This window comes from Mercenaria mercenaria, unplaced genomic scaffold (assembly GCF_021730395.1).
Source record: "Mercenaria mercenaria strain notata unplaced genomic scaffold, MADL_Memer_1 contig_2951, whole genome shotgun sequence".
NCBI classification, from domain to species: domain Eukaryota; kingdom Metazoa; phylum Mollusca; class Bivalvia; order Venerida; family Veneridae; genus Mercenaria; species Mercenaria mercenaria.
Window position 1 is genome coordinate 23,978 of NW_026461046.1, and position 23,448 is coordinate 47,425.

The 23,448-nt window shown below is 33.8% G+C and overlaps 1 protein-coding gene and 2 non-coding genes across 3 annotated transcripts; all 3 read left to right on the forward strand.

Moving 5' to 3' along the window:
• The first annotated feature begins 711 nt into the window (after positions 1 to 711).
• Positions 712 to 784, forward strand: Trnat-ugu (transfer RNA threonine (anticodon UGU)). Its single transcript has one exon. It is a non-coding gene; the product is annotated as a tRNA-Thr (tRNA).
• Positions 785 to 940: 156 nt separating this feature from the next.
• Positions 941 to 1,013, forward strand: Trnat-ugu (transfer RNA threonine (anticodon UGU)). The gene has a single exon. It is a non-coding gene; the product is annotated as a tRNA-Thr (tRNA).
• Positions 1,014 to 4,228: 3,215 nt separating this feature from the next.
• LOC128552607 (uncharacterized) lies at positions 4,229 to 22,710 on the forward strand. Its single transcript, XM_053533654.1, has 6 exons — positions 4,229 to 4,324; positions 7,598 to 7,732; positions 9,584 to 9,790; positions 12,004 to 12,303; positions 12,536 to 12,672; positions 20,712 to 22,710. Exons 2-6 carry the CDS (start codon positions 7,600 to 7,602, stop codon positions 20,742 to 20,744), a joined length of 810 nt encoding a protein of 269 aa, XP_053389629.1. The 5' UTR covers positions 4,229 to 4,324; positions 7,598 to 7,599; the 3' UTR covers positions 20,745 to 22,710.
• The last annotated feature ends 738 nt before the right edge of the window (positions 22,711 to 23,448 follow it).

Genomic DNA, 23,448 nt, shown 5'->3' on the forward strand with positions numbered 1-23,448 from the left:
TTGACTTAAAATTTTAGATATTACGAAAGTATATTCCCGAAATTGATGTATTTTCGTTTGCAAAGAGTTATGTTTTTTTCCAGTAATTGATATTTTTACATTTATTACGTCAACTGGACCGCTGGCGCGTTGCTATGGTTGATAAATGACCTTTAGTTTTGTACTGCGTGATTTCATTATATCTTTATAGTCACAGTTGCAAGCGGACATAACTGGTGATATTTACATTCGCCCTATAATTATGACGTTTATTTCGTATGAACAGCAAAAGGAAAGGCGCGAAAGTTACGTCAATGCTGCTCAGTGATAACGGGCCGCTGTTTTGATGACGTCCGCGTATAGTCAAAAAGAACGTTCCCTAGAAGACGTCCCAGTTGTTCCGTCTGGTGAACAGAATGGCCGGGAAGCTAGTTTTAATGTTAAATGCAATAAAACGTGTGAAATTTATAATAAAATCTTGTTTACAAATGGAAAAGGAAATATAATGAAAATAGATGTACAAGAAATGAAACTTTTTTTTCTGTGCTCATGCGAAATGAACGACATAATAGGATCAGCTAGCGCGATTCATGTGTTTGCCGATTCTATTCTGTCGTTCATTTCGCATGAACACTGGAAAAAAATCATTTCTTAATTAACAGTTCTAGTTATACTAAATTGCACATGCCATGGTACGGACTTGGTTACGTAAGGGGAGATTATGTGTCAGACAGCCGGTTAGCTCAGTCGGTAGAGCACTCGCCCTGTAAGCGAGGGGTCCCGGGTTCGAGCCCCGGACTGACTGCACATTTTTCTCACCCTGTGACATTTGTCGCCCAACATGGGACCGTGGCATGCTTGCTTGGTCAGTCTAACAACGCTTGCAATATTATGTACCAATTTGTGGGAGTGTATGCCACGGTACGGACTTGGTCACGTAAGGGGAGATTATGTGTCAGACAGCCGGTTAGCTCAGTCGGTAGAGCACTCGCCCTGTAAGCGAGGGGTCCCGGGTTCGAGCCCCGGACTGACTGCACATTTTTCTCACCCTGTGACACACATAAACTTTGATAAAGGGGAAAAATTGTACAACCAGCCTACGTGTTATTTAACAACCCTCGTATAATACGATATACAGTATCCATTAATTCTACATCTATATTTGAATCATTCCTTCCATCAAACTACCAAAATTATAACAGTTTGCAATGCGAAACTTGGCAATGGTAATAGTTAAGCAGTGGCTAATTAAGGAACCGTCAACTTCTGAGATGCAGTTAATTTGGTCGAACTACCAACTACATGCAGTAAAACATGAAACATTTGTTTGTGAAAACATCATTTATTTTAAACGACGAAAAACAAATATATCTTTGTTTATATAACGAAAGAATCAAAAGTAATAGATTAATACTGTCACAAAATATATAACTTCAACAAATAAGTGCTCCAAACTTAGATGGGTAATACTAAATTGCAAGAATGAAGACATGTAAGAAAAGATATTTGAATAAAGATAAATGATACAAGTTACATATAAAGATTATAAGAGATATTCTGATGTGGATGAAGGGAAGAAAACCTTTCCCTTTCGCTTGCCAGGCACGCTGAAAATCAACCACGTGACTAGATGCAAATCCTACGTGACCAAATCGATCGAACTGATCAGGGGTCGACTCAAATGTGTTTACTACATAATTTTAGGGGCATGCTCAACATTATTTATCATCGCTTCCTTCCTTCCATCACACTTTAGCAAAATGACAACAGTTTGCTAACGTTAAACTTGGTAATGTGAGTTTGCTGTGGTAACTGTTAAGTTAGGCAGTGGCTAATGAAGGAACTGTACACTTTTGAGGTGCAGCTACCAACTACAGCAAAATCATGAACATTTTGTTTTGTGAAAATATCATTTTACTTTGATTGACGAAAAACAAAAATATACTGTAGTAAGTGGGTACCCCACCCATCTTTATTTGCATAGTGCCGTATGTATTTCCACTGCTGTACGTTTTTCATGCATTGCTATTTATACAAAACATATTGCATTTTAAATGCTTCATTACCTTTTATGTCTCTGTTAAGTTAAAATCATCTTGGCATTGCTTAATAGTAAATTATTGTTAATCATATCAGTCTTAAACCACTTCCTTGTTTTTTCTAGCGGACATCTTGTTCCGGTTCTCGTTTTATCTCGTATGACGTCACGCCGTTTAAGCAAGTGCGCGAGGCACTGTTTTTATATTAAGTTTGCTTGGCGCTAAAATTTGAATTGTAGTAAATTGTTATTTAGGCTTTTCTAGTCGTTATTTTTAGATTTTTTTTGATAGGGATGATATGTAGTTTTTTATTATAATGTCCGTGTGCCGTCCTGTAATATAATACTTTGTTGTATCGTTGATATGACCTGGTGAGAAGTTTCCAACAGTGGAGGGTCTCCTTTAGGCGCCCCTTCCAACTTGGTAAGAACTTCCAACTAGCGTCTGAGTACTGTGGGATTTGTTGGAATTGTTGACATATAAAAGGGCTTGACCGACCGCTATTCGGCACTTCCACCTTGTTTACAAAAAGTTGCTAGACGTTATTCTGTTCCAAATAATTTTCATATTTAATTCATAGGCAGCCCCTTTCGTGCGTTTTATTAGATTTAGAAATTTATCACGTCGGGGTTTTAGTCAAACATATCTCACGGTCTTTTGTTTTATCGCTATTTATTTTTTGTTTCATACTTTCAAGCCGTTATTGTTAGGGCTCTTAAAATAAAATTTGTAAATTTTCAGAACATCTTGTTTATTTATTTATTTTTTATTTCTCATTGGTAAAATTTTACTTGGTTATCTTAACTGGTGGAAGTCAACCCTAATCCTGAGGATGCTGTAGACCGTGAAGGCATTACAGCTGAGCACTGGCAAGTTAACAAACGTTCCCAATATTTATCGTTTATCGTCGTCTGTTGACTTGCCAAGTAGCCCCCTTCTACACCATTCAGTTCCAGTTGCAATAAGACACCGTATACTTAAAGCGCTACCAAGACGTCCTATCAGTGTACTCTGGCTCGTAACAATACATTTCTATATAACGAAAGAATCAAAAGTAAAAGTTTAGTACTGTTACAAATCCGATTAATCAATAAGAGCTTAACACATAGGCGAGCAATGCCTAATCGCCACAAGCAAAGCATATGTCTAAGTTCCGTATCCATCCCAACCTCATTATTTATTACGATTAATTGTTTTCTGTATGGTAAATTGTTTTTGTGGAACAGTTTGTCTCAGCACTTCTGAAATTGCTCATGGCTTCCTATTTCAACCGTGCTATATTGTTATCATGGTTCATAAATTAGTTGTGATGTAATAATAAATTCTTCATCATAGTGTCATAGGTCAATCATTATTTACGACAATATGTGATAACATTGCTCGGAGATATCTACAACAGTCCAAGACAATAAAAATTGTGTGTGTTATGTCTTCTATATGTGTTATCTTTTCTGTGTAATGTAGGTTTCATGAATCATTATCCTGACGCGAAAGACTAATAACTTAAAGTGTTATTATTTCATTGTTTTCTCGAAGAAATTGCTTTATTCGGTATTTTTGAAATTAAATCTTGTCTAAAGATTCTCCATCATTTTATGGAGGACAATTTCAAAAAAGGACATATGCTATCTAAAAACCATTTTCTATTGTGTTTTACATAAATTCCCCATAATGTGCTAACAGTAATGTTGTTGTCTTTATATACAGAAATAATATTTCAGAATGAACTTGTAAACCACTACGAGTTTTGACAAAAACGGCAACTAGACACAACACAAATGTTTTTCACAAACAAATAAATAATTTACAAAATGCAGACTGTATATTGCCAGACATTTAATTTCCCAAAGCAACATTAAGGCTAATACAAAATATTCGGATTTAAAATTATATTCACTTTTGGCTAAATGTAAGGGCGACAATTCAATCAGAGAGAAATTCTTAAACACAGTCGATAATCAAGGGGGATAATACTTCGACATTTCTCATGCTGTGAGATCATGTGTTTATCCTCAAATAGATCACTCTTAGATTAACAAGCTAATCCTCTACTTTGTCGATAGTTTAACTCAAACGCTACTGTTTGAAATTATTGTTACAATAAAATTAACTGTTATCTGGCTAGATAGTATTATGTGCAAACAATTATTGTCTAATCATTGGTAATTTATTAATAGTTGTTTACGTTAGCATAACTTATAAGATATTAAGTATAAAATTAGAACTAGATCTTACTTAGATGACATATAATTAAGGTATTAAATTTATTTAAATCATTGTCACTTTGAAAAAAGTCGTGTTATAAGGTAAGATCACGTACATTTATTTTATAAGTTTTTGTTTTCGTGGCTATCATGAAATATTTCGTAAGATTATTAAAAGAAGTTGAATGATGTTAAAACAAAGAAGAACTGCTACAAAACGCACTACTGATTATGTGACAAGATAAAAATAGTTAGACCGGATAGTACATGTAGTACAGTTCTAGCATATATATCTTTATTATATACCAATTTAATTCTGTAAAAAAAAATCGGCTTGTATTTCACAATAAAATATGAACAGGCAGAAAAAAATCCGTATTGTACCTTTTAATTTTCGTATTGTACATTCCGTATTGTATGCTGCTGGACTACTTTCATTCATATGCATGATCTGACACAGTTCTATAAATAGCGCACATAAAAACTTCACTTAGTTTTTCGTTGGTCATGTACTGTCCTTCTATTTCTGAGTTTATCTCCTGTTTGATCAATATAAAATTCATTACATCCATTACAAACCAGTACATACAATACATTTTGAACAGTACAGTCCATACTTTCTTTAACATGTAATAAAATATTTCATGCGTATATACATAAAAGGATATATAAGTGATAACTGTTTCATGCCAAACGTAGCATGACTACCGCTCATCAACCTCATTCGGATTAGGTTTATTCGGATACGCTGAGATTCGTTTGTTGTTGTATATTAAATTGCTACTTAAATCACAATTTTAAAATACAAATACATTTTGTATATTGGCCAGTTTTTTCAATGATAAAAGGTTATGTTGATTTTCACCCTAAAAAACGCCACACGTAAGCAACTTAAAACGTTAATTTGTTGGTACCAAACGTGTAACCATAGAACCGCAGACTGTCCAATGTAATTTTGGTTACTCTCCCATACCGAAATGTCAGGATTGTGTTTGATATTTTCGCATAGTACCATTTTACTAAAAGGTTTTGAAAAAAACCTACTTTTATGAAAAATAAAAATCAATACTGTTTTTGATGAACTATACTTTAATCTGATAAAATCGGGATTTTGTTTGAAAAATGCTGTCCTGATCTAGATTATAATTTTTCTTTACACGAAAATTCCCGTTAGCTAACAAAGTCTGTACACCGAAAACCCGGAGTACTCCGATCGAACATATTATTGTCACAAAATTGTTCCAGTTTACATAATCGGATGGAAAATAAGGGAGCACATATCCTGCCTACCTATAGTTACTGCTGTTTTAGTGAAGAGGTAGTGTCTGCCTTAGGTGTGAGAGGTCCTGGGTGCGAGTACCGGTCAGAGCTTAAATATTTGCATTCTGTTACAGCATGTATTTGAAGGTTGTCAAATGCACGAGCATTGATTCTGCATTTACTGACTGAATTCAAAGCGATAATTCTGCTAGTGCACAACTTCAAGTATGTCCACTACAATCAAACTTTTCCTGAGTGCATATTTCATTTATTTCATTGAAAACATACATATACAATATAGAGTTCCAATAGGGCATTTCAACAAAGTCATTGCCTGCAACTTTCCTCTAACAGACGGAATATTAGATTGAATATTCAGGGGCACTTATCCTTTCATGATAAATATTTTCATCAATTTTTGTTGTTATGTTAGGCTATACACTCAACAAAATTCCTAACTGGTCAGTTTATACTGTATTTCTATTTTGTTAAAAATGCATGCATTCACACGAAATTTCATATAACGATATTTGAATAGATACTGCAGCTAATTATTGATTTATTTTTGCCAACTCACAGCCAAAGTAACCGCATTTGGCGTTTTGACTAGCATTACATATTTTGCACGTGCATGGCATGCGCACCAACATGCACGTATTTGTTTACACTTTTGGCATTACTGACGAAAGTTCTACTAGAAAAACACATATCATGGTGAAATTGACACAAAAGCAACGCGATCGAGCTGTCGGAATATTGCTAGCTGGGACACATTTACGACACGTGTGTAATTATTTTTGCAATTTCAAAGACATTTTGATATAATTCAGTTGTAGCTGTTACTTTGATGGTTATTTCCATTTTAAACTTATTTCCGTTTACAAGAACCTTCAATCGTTGGTTATCTACCATCCGCGCTCTTTTGGCAAAATTTTACCATAGAACAATTCATTGAAGTGACCGATTTTGAGTTTTGTTGTAAAATTCCGACAGCCCGTGCGCGTTCCTCTTGTGTCAATATCACAATGATATGTGTTTTTTAGTAGGACTTTCGTCAGCAATGCAAAAAATGTTCACAAACAAGTGCATATTGGTGCGCATGCTCTGCACGTGCAAAATATGCAATATTGGTCAAAGCGACTAATGCTGTTACGCTGGCCATGAGTCGGCCAAAAATAGTAATACAATATAAACTGACCAATTAGGAATTTTGTTAAGTGTATGTTTCAAGAAATGTCTAAACAGAATTGAAGTTTGGTCAGCAGACAGCAAATAACTGAAATATTGTATTTTTAATCTATATGTGAATGGGAGCGTCATTCAAAGTCAGCTGCTCTAATTACTTGGTCATAGAAAGTTTTGAAATTGTTTAGTGTAGTCGGTTTTTCAGAGTGCATGCATTTTATACAATGTTTTAAGTGACAAGTTCATCATAAAGTTCATCTCTGTTCACTTACTTATTTTAGTTGCAAGACCCCGATGTCTACGCTTCTACGTACAGGAACGGTAAATTGCACTCCCTATGATTCAGTCATTCTGTAGTTCATGTAACCGCTAAATGCTATCGCGTTGATGATTTAGCTTTAAAGCAAATATGTTTATACTTACCTTCGCTGAATATGAGTGAGGTGTTACGGTGTCGAGCATTAAACTTTTCAAAAATGAAATGATGGCCAGAAATAAAGCGGTTATTCTTTCATCAGATTATTCACTTGATAGCTAAAACAATTGATGAAAAATGCAATATTACAGACTTACATAAGACAACTTACCTAGTAGTTTGTTTCGTTGTTTTTTGGGCTTTGAAAGAACCTTCTTTTAGACTTTGCAACAGTCACTAATAGCCGTGTGGCGACTGTAAATAGATATAAAGTTGATATTATTTCTTATGCTTCGAGATCAAAGATTCGATTCGATTCAGTTCGATTCAATACTATCATTTCTTAATATATATCTGGACATGAAGTGTGTGTGTGAGGGGAGTTGCATATTTCGTTTCCTCATATTGACAAACACAAATCGAGTCCGCTTTTATTTTGCCGGTTTAAGGATCTTCTTATTTAGTTGATTTATTCAGTTTATTTATTTTTGCAATCTTTTTTATACACTCTTCAGTGATGACTGCGAGTTGTGGTGCACGGAGATTTCCCTCAACTCCCCCACCTGATTATAAATTCAACAATCTCATCGTAGATCTCAGCAAGAACATTACTTCTCTAGAACTTGTCGAACTTAAGGAACGATTCAAAGGTAACTATGGGGAAATATTGTTATTACATTTATATAGACTTGCTAGACGGCAAATTTGTATAATGCATTATTTTCAAGTTTTGAAAATCAACATTAAAGAATTCAATAATACTTTCCTTAATAATGTATCAAATACCTTCGGGACAGATGTAGGTTAGATAAACAGACGTCTTTTCTAAGATGCATTTAGCTGATTTTCCTTATATACAAATGAAAACCTGTATTATTATATTGATGGAATATTTACAATTATAATACAATAGGCGATAAATTTTACTAATATATGATCTATAACTTTCGAATCATCGGAAACGAATGCAGTCTCAGTATAATACCTTTCCAATTAATTTAAAATGCATATGAAAAAAACGAATATTTCACTTGAGAAAGAATTGATTAGAATTTTTTCTCGAGCCTAGTTTACTGTATGAACAGACAAGGGTATTGTTTATTCGTCAAATGTACAATCATGCATGGCAAAAATAAAAAGAAGAAAGAAAATGATCCCAAGATTTCGAACTTGAGTGTCAACATTTAACATTACTGGATTTTGCTACACTGACGTCCAATGGCATAAAACTGACAATTTCTTTATTCTGTGCACAAATATACCACCATTTTGAATTGGAACTTTTAACTCGTTTAAAAGGGGTCCTTTGTGATTAAAAATATATTTCTTTATAAGAATAAATAGTTTTAAACGTTTAGGTGACAGCAAAATATTTCCTCCTAAATGTATACTGCTCAGATTAATGTTACCCTATTTATTTACATGAAGCCGAGAAAAAAATAAGTATAATGTAAACGTGAACTATATGTGGTATAATTGATCAGTCAAACAGATTGTATGTGCCATTTCCAGACAGCAAAAATAACGTTTCCAGTATCACCAATTGATGGAACAATTATTCAGCTAACTTATTTTTAGTATACATCGCACATACAACCACTTGTATTTATATTACATTTAAATTACAAATTATTTAATCCCTAGATACACCACGATATCTTCAAATTCCGATAGCTAAACAAATTCTATAACATCTGAATAATTTTCTTAAATAGTTATTATCTACATTTATGAGATACGGTTCAAGCATCATTTTAAATCTTGAATAGTATTCGAATTTTGGCATGTTTGTAATACTACCATGCCATTCCTGTATCAAAATATTAGTCATGATAGATCAGGATTATTTACAAACTTCAACCAGTATTTTAAAACTCTCTCTTTGCAAAAAATTGAGAAAGGATATCTTCCAAGTTCCCCCAACACTGCCATATTTGGTGCTTGCATTTTTACACCGAATATTTTTAACAAAATTTCATATGTATTCTATTTATGCAACTTGTATCGTTTACGCCCCATACTTCCGCACTATATGATAGAATTGGTTCAACCATACGATCAAAGAGTGTCAATTTAGTCTTAATAATAAATTGTAGCCTGCAACATTGTTTACCCAAAAACCCGTGTCAAAAACTTCTCATGGGACATTATCACATTTGTAGTTTTAGCAGTTAGGATGAATAAGTTTTCTCATAGTCGAGCAAACAATAAATTTCTATGGCCATAGGGTTTGCAGAAGTGTTCACAATGTTAAAATTTCAAAAAATGTGGAAAATATCAAACAATTGGTGGGAAATTATTTACTGTTCAGCATATCATTTATTATTCTAAATTAACCAAGACCTATTAAAAGACATTTTACTTATTAAGGCTATTTTTGAGGTCCCTTGTGTAAATGATATATTTGTTCTTCATAGCATGCACACAATTGCTCATTTGAACCAATCATTCTTTTGCAAGAAAGGAATCTTTAAGTACTTTTACTGGATGCTCAATTCCAGAAATAATTCCTCACGATGTTAGGACTCCACGAGCTATGTTTGATGCACTTCGCACGGCAGGATACGTAGACGGTCATAACATACTTTACATTCAGCAAATTCTCCGTGCACTTGGCAGAGAAGATCTTCTTGAAATTGCAGCAAAATACATCAAACTCTTCGAGGAAGACGAAATTCTGCATTTCTTTCAGAAAACAACACATTTAGGTATTAATTATCCATAGATATCTTAACAGCCTTCTTGGCAGAATGGTTAGGGTGTTTGACTTAGAATAACAGCCTGTCAACAATGTAAGTCCAAACCTGTGCTTGGGTGTAAAATACGTAAAAAGAAGACGTCATCCAGGCGGAAGGTCGGCTGTTCTTTAACAATATCTTGGAATCTTCCTCCACCATCAAAATATAGATAGTCGCAATGTGACCTTAACTCCCTGGGGCCGAAATGCGACTATAGGCGTTATATTTTCTACCCCCGTAGCGTCGATATCCGACTATATGCGCGTTATCAGGACTCCCGAGGACGGCGATTGACGAGTATAGTCGCGGCACCGAGATCATGCTGATTGTGACATGTACTTGTTAATTTTTGATAATCTTGGCAAAAGCAAAATTATTTTGCATACTAGGTATTATTTTTATAATTAGTCCTAATTAGTTCCCTTGTTAAAATAAGTGTTTGCCATTATGCGACCATGTAAAGACGAAATCCACTGTGTTTCGTTCATACTGTATTTCAAAGGAGTAAAATAATGTCGTCTGCCAAAAATCTTTCTTAAAATAAAGAAAATATTCATTATCATGCAGCTTCTGACATATCAGTTCCGTCCAATGATGATTCAGACGATGACATTCCATTATCAGTTAAATGATTGGTCGGAAAATGTTAAGTTTTAGAAGGCTGAAATATTTGTACACTTAAATCGAATACGATATAAACGGAAAAACATGAACAAAACAAAACATATTTTATAAAATTCAAAAAAAACGTGACTACATAAGCATATGATTGTAGTAACCTTTTTCAAAAATAAATGTATATATTACAACTTAACTGTCTCATCGCGTGTCACAAAACGTTTGTGTACATGTATACATCAAAATTAAACAAAGGCATGATCGATATTCACACAAAAACAGGTGTCAATTTTAAGTATGCTTTTGTACATAGTCTTTGTTAATATTGTATTTCTATTTTTAGTGGAGTTCAATGTCTTTACATGTGAAAAAGTAAGCGAACCAGAAACGTTCAAATATTTTCAACGCAGTAGGTTTGTTAAAATTGTGAATACTTCGAAGTGAAAATATTTTTCTATTTGGATATAGGTTACGGATGAAATAGGATATAAAAATATTTTTTGAAACTTCGAAGATTGTGTAAGTTTATTTTAATTTATTTTAATCACCAATGATTCCCTGCATGATTTCAATTGACTGCATGCACGTGAGATTGTGATAAGACCAGAAAATGTTCTTCGACGTTAGGTGGTAATTCTAATCTCGCCGCAGCAGATATATTACGATATCGGCCTCAGGGAGTTAAATGTGCAAATCTAAAAGTATCACAGTATTCAGTTAAGAGTCATTAACTGAATTCTGTGATACTTTTAGATGTGTGTTTTAACCTGAATAAACATTAATCAGTCAGTCCCAAAACAGAATTGCAGGCGACCTCTGACAGCTTTAGAATGAATTAGCTGAATAATGTACCCTAGAAGTATTTAGGATATACTGTTTATTGTATCATAACATGTGGTCAATATGGTTGGTTTTGAGATTTCGAAAATACTCTAGCAAAATTAAAGATTTAAATGGTTAGTGTTTGAAAAAGAGAATTATTTCTATAAAGCAGCATTCTCCCCATAAACTCTGAATACAAAATTTACACATTATCTGTAACTGGGAGGTTTAAGCAAAGTGGGCTGGTGAAGTCAGAGGTCAGTAATTTCATCTGTCTATAATTAAGAATTACACGGAAAGAGATCAAGGTCAAGATAATTTGAATACACAATATGATGGTTTAATGAACGAATTTCAAAAGCTTTCTCTCTTTAGTCACCAACTAGATGTGTTTCCTTAGGACACTGGTGTTCCATTTTCCTGTTACTGTACATGGTTGATATAGTTTTAAGATGTATGCCATACAAACTTTATGTGTATTTTTCACTACGTCAAGATTCATAACTTAGGTCTGGCTGAATGAAATTCCAAAAGGAACACCAGGTGATCAACTTCAAATGCTGTAAAACAATTCCCCAAATACGTTTTACGATGATTAAGCTTTTCACCCTTCAATTTATTAATCAAAATAGTAAAAAGGATAATATCAACGTTTCCAGATTATTCAGACCATTTTTAAGGAAACAAATACTGGTAATACATAATCCGAAAAGTATCTTACCTGAAAAGTCAATATATTCTAGCTGAAGGCTGTAGCATTGTGGAGTTCCACGTTGTTGGCCATAACCTTTCAAATAGAAGAGATCTGGAAGCCTTTCGAAAAGAAGTTTCTACCATACTGTTGGTTCCGATTCATGAAGTGATCGTCAAAGGAGTACAGGAAACTAGTAGCACACTTATTACCTTGATGCTTCCCGAAATATTTGTCCTGTTTCTTAAACATCAACTGGATAAAAACAAGCAATATATGATAGAATCACTAATTAGGCAAGGCGTGGACGAAGTTCTTTTCTCAACACATGACTTTAAGCTTAAGAGAGAGGGTGAGTAAAAATATATACACGTAGAGCGTAACATTGCTAACAATTTTACGTACCTCAATGTATATAAATATGCATATACTAAGGAATATTAAAACGTTTAAAATCTATATACACATTCACAAATGTACTTTACATTGATCGTACAGTCTTTGTTGAAGCCGGGAATTAAAACGAATACGAGAATAGCGTTCTTCTGAATCAGTAAACCATATGGTTTTGGTATTTCATATAGGTACATACTTCTTGGCAGAGAAGACTCAGAGACCTTATGTGCAGAATGGCGTGGGACAGTCACATCAGAGCATATCAAAAAGACTGGCATCTAAGCCACGATCCCAGCAAGCCGTGAAAAAGAAAAGGATTTATAAGGTAAATTCAAACTTTAGCCAACAAACATGTAGAATTTCAAAATTGATAAGTCAAAAACATAATCAAAGGGCATGCCTCGTTTTGTAAATCCTAGTTACAATAACTGAAGTATAAATTATATTTTTGCAATATTTAACTAATTTCGAGAGCGTTTTAGTGAATAATATTTATGTCTAGAAACTTATGTACATAGTATGCTTCGTTTACAATTTGTTTAGAAAATAAAATAGTCCTAGATTTCAATAGTGTGAGAAGTACATGGATTGTGTTAGTACTTTGTCCCCTTTACATTTTTAATATAATTTTAGTCTGCTGAGTTCGAAAATATAATTTATTATTATTATGTTTGATATTTTACAAATAATATAATAGGTCAATAGGTCAAAAGGGCTGAAAAAAAAATGGTCTGAGAAAAAGATAATTTTATACAAATATGTAATATTATCACAATTACTAAACAACATGTGGGTTTCTTGATCAAAATAACGTGTTATATAGTAATTGTTAAAATTAAATGAACAATACTTTTCAGAGATACATAATGTTTCTTTAAATGTTTGCTCATTCAAGTGCAAACTTTTATAAGAGAAACCATTCTAACGTAGCTAAAATGATCATATAACAATAATTGTTCACGCTGGTCATAATTGCCATGTTAAATACATTACTATAATCTTACGTTTAAAATCACTTAACAGCACAGAAGCTAAATCCATAAACTGTTTTTCACATAACCATTATCTTAGGGACCTACATTCAGATGAATATTTGCAAGTAAAAAACTGGAATGGTATCACGGGTAATAAGATGTGACTTAACTGTTTCATCTGCTAAATCCAAACCATGCTGGCATATGCAGGAAGGTCTGGGATGGGAAGTGTTATTTGATTCCATTCCAGAGCTTGATTAGTAGCTCATCTAATGTGAAATGAGCAAACATCGTTGATTTGGGACTTGTAAGTCTGCCAAACATAATATTTCGAGCAGTGTTAGCATTAACAGTATCTTGACCATACATTCTGCAAATAAAATATGCATAGTTTTTCATTACTTTGTTGGATAGTTGTCCATGTCCAGGACCTTCTATCAGTTTTGCTTTGGTTATAAACACTTGAAATGCAGATGTTTTATAGATAACAACAGTGTAACAAATTGATCTTTTACAGCTGTGAACATCATAAAGAATGATTTTAGTGTCAGCTTCTTTGTGTTAAGCGTCTAATGCTTCCATGTTAAGTTCATAGTATTTCTTTCAATGGCTTCTTCTTTCTAAAAGCCACCACTTAAAAATAATCTTTTCAGTAGGGATTTGCATGATCAGTTCTCCTGATAAAAATCTAGCCAACTCAGTTTTATTTGCAGAAAGTACTAAAAAGTTTTGATGATGGTACTTTCCTACTTTAAATCCTTGTGCGTTGTATGCTGGAGTTTTATTTTATAGAGAGATGCTTTTACATTCTAGATTTTTTTCATACTTCTTTCCTTTGTTGAAACCTCATCAACATAATTATGAATTAGCATAGGGGGTCGAACGTAAAGTATTGTTGTGGGAGCCTTTATGTGAGTAGCTGTTGTTGAGGGAGTCAAAATGGCGGAAAATGACGGGGTTTTTTTTCGAGAATTTTCTAATAACTTTTTAAGTGTAACTTTGTTTGCAGTTTTCTCTTAATTTCAATATAGCCAGTCCAGAGAGCTATATTTTGGCTTTAATCGACACAAATCGTTGTCTAAATAGATTTAAGAACAAAAAAGTTATTGAAGGCACCAGATGGCTGATTGGGGTAATATTTTGAAAGACCTTCACTTTTTTTCTCAATTATAACGCATCTAAACCCTACTCAGGCCTTTATGTTGTTAACTATGATTAATCACTTGCTAAATAAGAAATTCATCAAAGTTTCACGCTGATAAATACGTCTTTATCTTTCTGTGAACAACTTGTCTATCTTGTCTATCTACACTTGTGAACAACAGTATTGAAATTAAGAGATAACTGCAAACAAAGTTACAGTTACAAAATTCTCAACAAAAAAGCGTCATTTTCCGCCATTTTGACTCCAACAACAACAGCTCCTCACATAAAGGCACCCAAAACAACACTTTACGTTCGACCCCCCTGTAGCATACTAATCTGATGTTGTTTCTCCTTTCTACTTACGCGTGTTGTCATCCACCATATATGAAGACTTTCCTTAAAAAGGTAAAAGGTAAAGTTTCTTGTTTAACGTGAGTAGTCGACAAAAGTTCCCACCTGGAATGGATGGAACAACCTATTTCCAGCCGAGCCCACGGCAGGCGTCATATTTACCTCCCCAGCATCCAGTCTAGGCCGATACTGCTGGAAACAGTACCAATTTAAGTAAATTATCCAGCACTGAATACTAGTAGGGATACCACCCGCGACCGGGAATCGAACCCGGACCGCTGGCGTTGTAGTCCAACTTGCTAACTACTGCGCCACTGACTCCCTTGTATATTTATTTGGCCATTTGTCTCAATTTCCTTGAAAAGTTCATCTTACAATATGGATTTCTTGTCCGTTTTGAGAGTTTCATTTTATTTAGAAATGGAAACTGAAACTGGCAATAATTCATGTTTTATTATTTCCACTGTTTTTACATCCCTGCCTCCCGTATATGCAGCACTACACGATGCAGGATATTTCAATATGCTGTTAATATTTTGCTCATTTCAACTGTTTATTTTGATGCTTTATCGACGATCTTCAATGAAACAAATGTAGATGGATTGATCTTTTTTATTGTCTCACGTAGCGGAACATTTGATACATATTCACTGACTTGCTCTCTTACAAAATTATCAATTTATTCCTGGCTTTATTTCAATGTAATTCTAATTCAGTGATTGTGGAAGAACCAATGGCCAAAGAGCTTGTGTTGCTATCTTGTGAGCCCTCATTCCTCTGTTAAAGTGCTTTCCGTCCAAGAAATGATCTGCTGGAATAGGACCCAGAAGATTTGATTCAACCCAGCCCTTTCATTTAGCCACATATTACTTCCAAATAATTCAGTGACATATGCAAATCGCCCACTCTAGGTATAAGCTTGTCCCGGCATGCAGAGACACCTTGGTCTACAGTTTCTGGTGTATGCATACACTTGTGAACAACAGTGTTTTATGTGTCGATATCATTGGCTGGTACTTGTATGATCGGCATGCAGCGAACGTTAGCGATATTTTGGTCACTTCTACTGATAGATTAATTGAAAGTTGACCAGGTCGGACGTATATCTGCATTATACTGAAACAAATGAAATGCCACATCGAAAGCTCTAATTGTTGTTTTGCTAATTCTACTTGAGATTCTTTTGATAGAAATAGATTTTAATTCAACATTATTACGAAACACTGGAGTACCTTCTGACTATGTTAGCGGGCAAAATATACATGTAAAGCACTCTTAAGTATTCTTGCATAAAAACTACTTTTTTCACTGGATCCGCCCATTTATAAACGGGAGAAAAATCGTGTGCAAACAAGGCAATTCACGTGCTGTTAATATATGATTTTTATTTTTGAAATGCTTTACCAGGGACGTATGTATGTATTTCTGCGCAGACTGATATTTGGCATCTGCATCTTGTTTTTTCCATAATAACCTGTTCTTGTAGCATTATAGATACAATGTAATCCATAGTATGTTTAGCTGTATCAGTTTCCAACCCCAAACGTACTGCCTCCATCAATGTACGCACTAGCTTCTCTTAGAGTTTACTCCCTTTACAAAGCGTCTGTTCAGTTATTGTAAATAACTGTGAATAAATAAGTATGGCGTGTAACTTGTGCTATTGCCCGTTTTTAGGTATTATATTAATGATTTTTGTTAGTATCAGTGGGTTTGTTTTTACCTGATTGTTCGCAGAATTCATATAATAAACCCCGAAAGCTAGTCACTAGCTTCGTACTCATCCGTACTCTGTTTGTTCGTACTCAAAATAATTCGAATATAAAGTTGTTATTCTTGAAATAATTGTGTTTCTGTTTATCAAATTTTTTTTTGTTATATGCAAAATTATCTGTAATGTAACGTTTGTAATAACTAAAAAATAAAAATAAAATGCTCAAAAACCTTCAAATCACGCTTTTAGTAGTGTTATTGTTATGTGTGCCCCGGTTATGGATATTTAAAACATGTTTACCGTTTCCAAGAACAACAAGAATGGTAAATAAAAATTGTACCGGAATCGTCAAGTCATCACATATGAAAACAATGCATTTAGTCGTCGTGTAATGTTTTTTAGGCAAGAATAGCGGCAATACACGTTTGTTTTGTGTATTAACGCCTGCAGAAGCCCTTGGGATATGTTTGTGAACAATCCCGCGGGCTTCTGCAGACGTTAATACACAATAAAACGTGTATTATCCCTACAACAGCATTCATTTTTGTTTTAACAATAACATGATAAGACTCAGCTTGTTTATGTAGAGATCCCGATTGTTTACACTAATTTAGCTCACATTAGCCTTAATCTTAATCACTGCCATGCCTATTTTTCATCAGTTCTTGAGATTATTCAATAAAATGATCTTACCCGGAGTGGAAAACCATTTCAGTAACAACTTATATTTCTCACTTTAAAATTTCAACAGAAGTTTTTAATATATAAAATCTTAGTCACAGTTTTTCCATTTTATGAATGGTATTTGATATTTTTGTATAATTTCTTATTTAAACTGAATCCAGGAAAGTACACATTTTAACAAGTGATATATATTTTTTGGTAAATATTTACTCAGATATAGTAATAATATGTAATGATAAATTCTAATATGGCCATCAATGCTTTATCATCACAACGATGTTATGTTGACGTCACATCAACGTGATATTTAGCGCCATATACGCATCAAGAAATAGCGCTTTCTAATTTCATGAAATATTTTACTAAATAACATGTTTTAAATGAAATGTCACATTGCACAAATGTTTTGATCAATTTGTACACATCGTCACCTCAACGCAAGAAGTGGATAACTGCATTGACTTAAAGAAGGACTTATTCACTTTTTGCACTAAGGTGACGACATACTGAATTAGTTATTCGCTTTGCTGAATAATTCGCAATAATTTTCGCTCGAACTGAATTCCGGTCCTGGCATGTTTTGACAAATACCTACTGTTGGCGCCATGCTTGCGCGAAGAAACAGTTCCATCATATTTGATATAAATTTTACAATAAAAACATATCAGAATCGAAATAATTTATAGCAAAACAGTGCGCCCTCGTGAAATTATTACGCCCGACGTATAACCGCCCGTCGTGTATAAATAGTGATAAAGCACTGTTTTGCTATAAATTATTTCTTAATTAAAACATCTCTAAAGATAAAATCTTTCATATCAAGTGATATCAATTGAAATAAAAAGATAAAAAAAAAAAATAGTGGTAATTTTTGTACCCAATATTTGCCCCTTTCAGAGGCATTGCCAGATGACCAACATGTTTTTAATAAGCATATATCTGCTAATCGGACTTAGTATTTTGAAGCGTGAGAAACTACAATACGTATTTACCTACCGGCTTCTTTGTTCCGATGAGGTCTATAAACACCTTATAGACCGCTTATGAGGTCTATAAGAATTTCCAGACCTGTCCGATGCTAGTCCAATGTTCTAACCACTGAGCCAAATTGTCGACACACTTACGCGTTTGTCAGAGATTAAATTTAAAGTTATGCGTAAGCGACCGAAACAATGCAGTAGAATCATGAGAAGTCCGTGCATGACATTTTAGGTGAACGCGTGATTGACTCCGTAAATATAGTTTCAGTTGTTTCCAAAAAAGTATGTTATAAGTGAAAACAAATCCGACTAGTTTTACATATCTTGAAAATTGATTTAAACATGACTTTAATGTAAAGTTTTATCATTCAATTTTAAGCAAATCTTGATATCTGTACGGGCATACTCTTCCGTCAGAGTGGAGAATGCTTCTTGAAATAGAACAGTTTATTTTACAAAGAAAACTATTGATTGCAAAAAATACAAACTACACAAATTTCCTCCAAGTTAATTAATAGTCTGCTAATGCAAATTGTGACGATATTCTGTACAATTAACATGGAACGTAAGTAACGAAGTTGTATTTTTGAAAATAACCAAGTTAAATTATCGTGATACATTCCCAACGTGTCTGAAATAAGACTGATAGTTTAAACATATTCAAAGGCAGTTTTAGGTAGTGATAATTGGTGGAAAACTGGTTAAAGCACATTTGTTTTCTGAAAAAATGTTCCAATTTTGCTGAATGTCGTTAATTCATTTCGAACTAACACTTGACATTTTTATGCCTTTAAATATTATTAGATATTTTGCACTGTACAAGGTTTCATTGATTCTATACTTGGCATTCACAAGTGTATGACAACTTCTTCACGTGAATCAGGTGTGGAGAACCAAAACGACATTAAACTTTATAATGTTTATTCAAATCGTTGCCATGTCAATCAAAACAGAGGCCTCTAACTACAAACTTGTTAATTAGTTGTACTCATTGTCAACAAAACTGAAGATTTTTGTTGTGCGCGCAGGTTTTAGCACATTTCATTGTGCCAAATCAGGGTATATTATGATACGCATTTCTTGTACTAATGTAATGATAAATCTATATCAATACTTTTTATACGGCAAATTAAAATCAAATTAAGAGCTAAATAAACTTTTTTTTTTTTTTTTTTAAATCATTATTAAAAAGCCATAAAATACCATTCGCGTCAAATTCTGACTAATTGACTATTGACTAGACACACATTGATGATCTCAGAGAGAGACTATTCCAAATATGCACGGATTTTTCATGCAATGCAAAATGTCATGTTCTTATTGCTGACAAATATATTTACAGGTTCGTAGCAAGTTGGGCATTTTGTTATATTAATAGTATCAAATAAATTGTGACATATATTGTCTTGTTCTTTCTTCTAACTATTTGTTTTTAACATACATACACGTTACAAACGTTCTTCAAATCCGATACTTATCTGAACTATGTACATGTAAAACAAAGAAGCATGTAGGTAAGTCAGTTATCATTCTCGGAATAGGTCTGCATTGTGTTTATAGACTTGTGAGGAGATTTGAGTTTAGTGATACAATGTACTAGTAGAGACTACTAGTAGAGACTATAAAATGAATCAATTAGACTATAAAATGAATCAATTAGACTATAAAATGAATCAATTAAAATACATAGTCCAAAATTCATTTAAAAATATGACAAATAATAAGAAAGGTAGTAAATCTGTATACAAATAAGGCAGCATTGTAATATATTTGACTTTTTTTCTCCAAACGGCAGCTAGATATGGTAGAAATTATTTCGTCATGCTCTTATTAAGCATTTTGTCTGTACAAGTGAGAATTAGAAAACAAACTTGAAACTCGACATAAATCAGCCCAAACATTTTTGTCCTGCGTAAAGAGTAATTTGCTTCAATTTATTTTTGTCCTATTTCCTGTTCCATTTGAAATGATAAAAATATCGCACTTTTTATCATCAATGTATCCGTTGACAAATTATAGATCAAAATTGCAAGAATAAAGTAATATCATTATTAAGAAAATAACTGTAATCCCAATACATTCACGCCATTACAGTTTTACTATGAAACAAAGAAGAATATTTTGCTATGTCACAACACATTTATGTATATATTTAAATTATTTGTTCGAAAGTGAATTTTTAATTAAAATAATATGAATGAACAGTGCTTATCTTACAATTTGTTAAATTAAGTGAGACCCGACCTACAACTGAATAAATTCATTACTGGCTACGATTATTCGATCTTTATCTAGGTTTCGGGTTTTTTTCTAATTAATAGATACTTACTGCTTTCTAACATTTTTCCTAACAGGATATTGCCAGATAAAGGAAGACTATACTGTCTCGTGATCGTATCGAAGGGTATCCATCTTTACGTAATATCCGACTGATAAATGAATAAATACATTGCTAGCTACGCATATTCAGGGTTTGTCCTGGTTTCTAATAACATTCTTCCTTTTTTCTTTGCAGAAAGGATGGGATGCGTCCAAAGACACCCTTTGATAGGTTTTAGTATCTGGCAGACATCGTTTGCAACAGTTATGACTTTATTAAAGAAAGTCAGTAACTCGCAATGGATTTTCTTATGTGACATAAATGTATATTATCAAAAACGAATTAATGAACAGAGTGTATACAGAGGAAGGAAAGACAGAGAAAAACAACACATCATGAATAAATATATATAGACAATTATGTTACACCTTTATTTTGTTTTTGTTGGGTTTAACGTCACACCGACACAATTATATGTCATATCGCGACTTTACACTTTTATTTGTGTAGAGGGTGAACGTCGGTATAAAAAATACTAAATATTTTTCATAAAGACGTATACTGAATAAGAATAGCAATATGGTATTGCACACATACATACATGAAGTATGTATTTATAGAGTTTTGTATGAGGGCTTTTCAAAAAGCACAAGGAAAAGTGCTATAATATCTTTATTCTTGGTGCTTTTATTCTAAAATTTTAAAATATGATTGATAAGAACATATCAGATGTGAATATTTGTATAGCAGCTTTCAAACCATGCACATTATTTCATAAGTAATAAATACCAATCGTGATTACAAATGGTCATGTGTTTTCTGCCATTAAATAAATTTCCTACAACTTTCTACGAACAGATCAATACTGTTCATATTATGATACTATCGTTTTAATGAAACGGGACATTTAACTGTGATGCACCAATCCTTATAAAGCAGCTCTGAAATTTTCAAAAGTGACCGAACGCTATTGTTTTTTGACGTCTTGACTACGAGTCGTCAGCATTATTTTCCTGACCTTTTTTAAACCTATCGTACCACTAATAAGTGTTGTTTTCTTCACGGCATTGACTTTTAAATTTTATGCAGCATAGCATTTGTCTTTTTCTTTGTTTCATTGATGTCACATTTATAATTTAAATTTATAAGCTTTATGCTTACATTTTAGTTAATATTCGCCTGAGTTAAAAACAAAGGTAGCTTGAAAAAGTAATTAAATATGCAAGTAATGTTTTAGCGAATGCATACTAGAAAAAGACATACAACTGGCCGGATGACATGATATGACGTTACCATGGGGACTAAGATTTACTAATTAAATGTGATTTTGAATTATCAAGTAAGTATTCCCTAATCTACATCTTTAATATTTTCATTGATGTTTGATGTTACATGTAGAAATGAAAGCACTTTTCCGGGTATTTATTGAACACCCCTCGTACTCTATTGTACATTGACGTATAATAGGGTTTTATTATAGTAGCTCGATCTGGGATGCTGTATTCGGCTCGAGTCGATTTTTTTCAGATCGGATCTCACGAAGCGTGCAAGCGCCGTGTGTGATCCGATCTTGTAAAATCCACGAGAGTCGAATACAAAATCCCAGATCTGGCTACTGTTATAATGACTCTTTTATTATACACCTCATCCTTTTGTTTGTACAAAATTTTCAATTTTTATCGATGTTAAAATGGAAATTCTTTATATATTAGGGGCCTCCGTAGCCGAGTGGTTAAGGTCGCTGACTTCAAATTATTTGCCCTCATCGATGTGGGTCCGCCGAGCGAGCCTCACTCCGGCGTTGAATTTTTCATGTGAGGAAGCCATCCAGCTGGTTTACGGAAGGTCGGCGGTTCTACCCAGGTGCCCGCTCGTACTGAAATAAATTGCACGTAGGGGCACCCTGGGTCTTCCTCCACCATCAAAGCTGGAAAGTCGCCGTACACCTATGAATGTGTCGGTGTGACGTTGGTAAATTGGTAAGGGTTTTTTTCATATTCAAAATTAATTGTAATATAAAGTAATCATTGTTGTCATTTAATACTTTTTCTGCGGTGATTTATTAAATGTAATTTTTGAACGTTTGTATGAATCCTGTTTAGTATAAATTTCTTGTACGTTTTTTTTTTTTTTTTTAATTTCTGTTTCTTGTACGTATGTTTGAATGCACGATTTTCTGAAAAATAAATGATAGTCGCTTATGTATGAGTTAGAAGCCCGAGTCCCTTACAGCCTTATTACCGTAACTTCAAAATTCAAACAAAGAAATAGAACCCATGACCAATTTTAATAGGAAATCACTCGTTTATTATGTCTCTCCCCCCCCCCCCCCCCCCCCCCCTCTGGGGGAGACATATTGTTTTTCCCCTGTCCGTCCGTCCGTCACACTTTATTTCCGAGCAATAACTGGAGAACCATTTGACCTAGAACCTTCAAAACTTCATAGGTTGGTAGGGCTTATGGAGGAGACGACCCAAATTGTTTTTGCGGTCACTCCGTCAAAGGTCAAGGTCACAGGGGCCTGAAAATGGAAAACCATTTCCGATCAATAACTCTAGAACGACTTGACCCACAATGTTGAAACTTCATAGGATAATTGGTCATGAAAAGTAGATGATCCCTATTGTTTTGGGGTCACTCCGTCAAAGGTCAAAGTCACAGGGGCCTGAACATGGAAAACCATTTCCGATCAATAACTCTAGAACGACTTGACCCAGAATGTTGAAATTTCATAGGATGATTGGCTGTGCAAGGTAGATGACCCGTCGGGCGTAATAATTTCACGAGGGCGCAGCCCGAGTGAAATTATTTCGTCGACGTATAACCGCCCAAGTGTATAAATAGTGATAAAGCACTGTTTTGCTATAAATTATTTCGATTCTAATATGTTCTTTATTGTAAAATTTATATCAAATATGATGGAACTGTTTCT

Bases quoted from the DNA above. Each gene is read 5' to 3' on its own strand.
- LOC128552607 (XM_053533654.1), top strand. From the start codon at position 7,600: ATGACTGCGAGTTGTGGTGCACGGAGATTTCCCTCAACTCCCCCACCT. The intron at 7,733-9,583 runs GTAACTATGGGG...GCTCAATTCCAG, and splicing joins ACTTAAGGAACGATTCAAAG to AAATAATTCCTCACGATGTT. The intron at 12,304-12,535 runs GTGAGTAAAAAT...TATTTCATATAG, and splicing joins CTTTAAGCTTAAGAGAGAGG to GTACATACTTCTTGGCAGAG.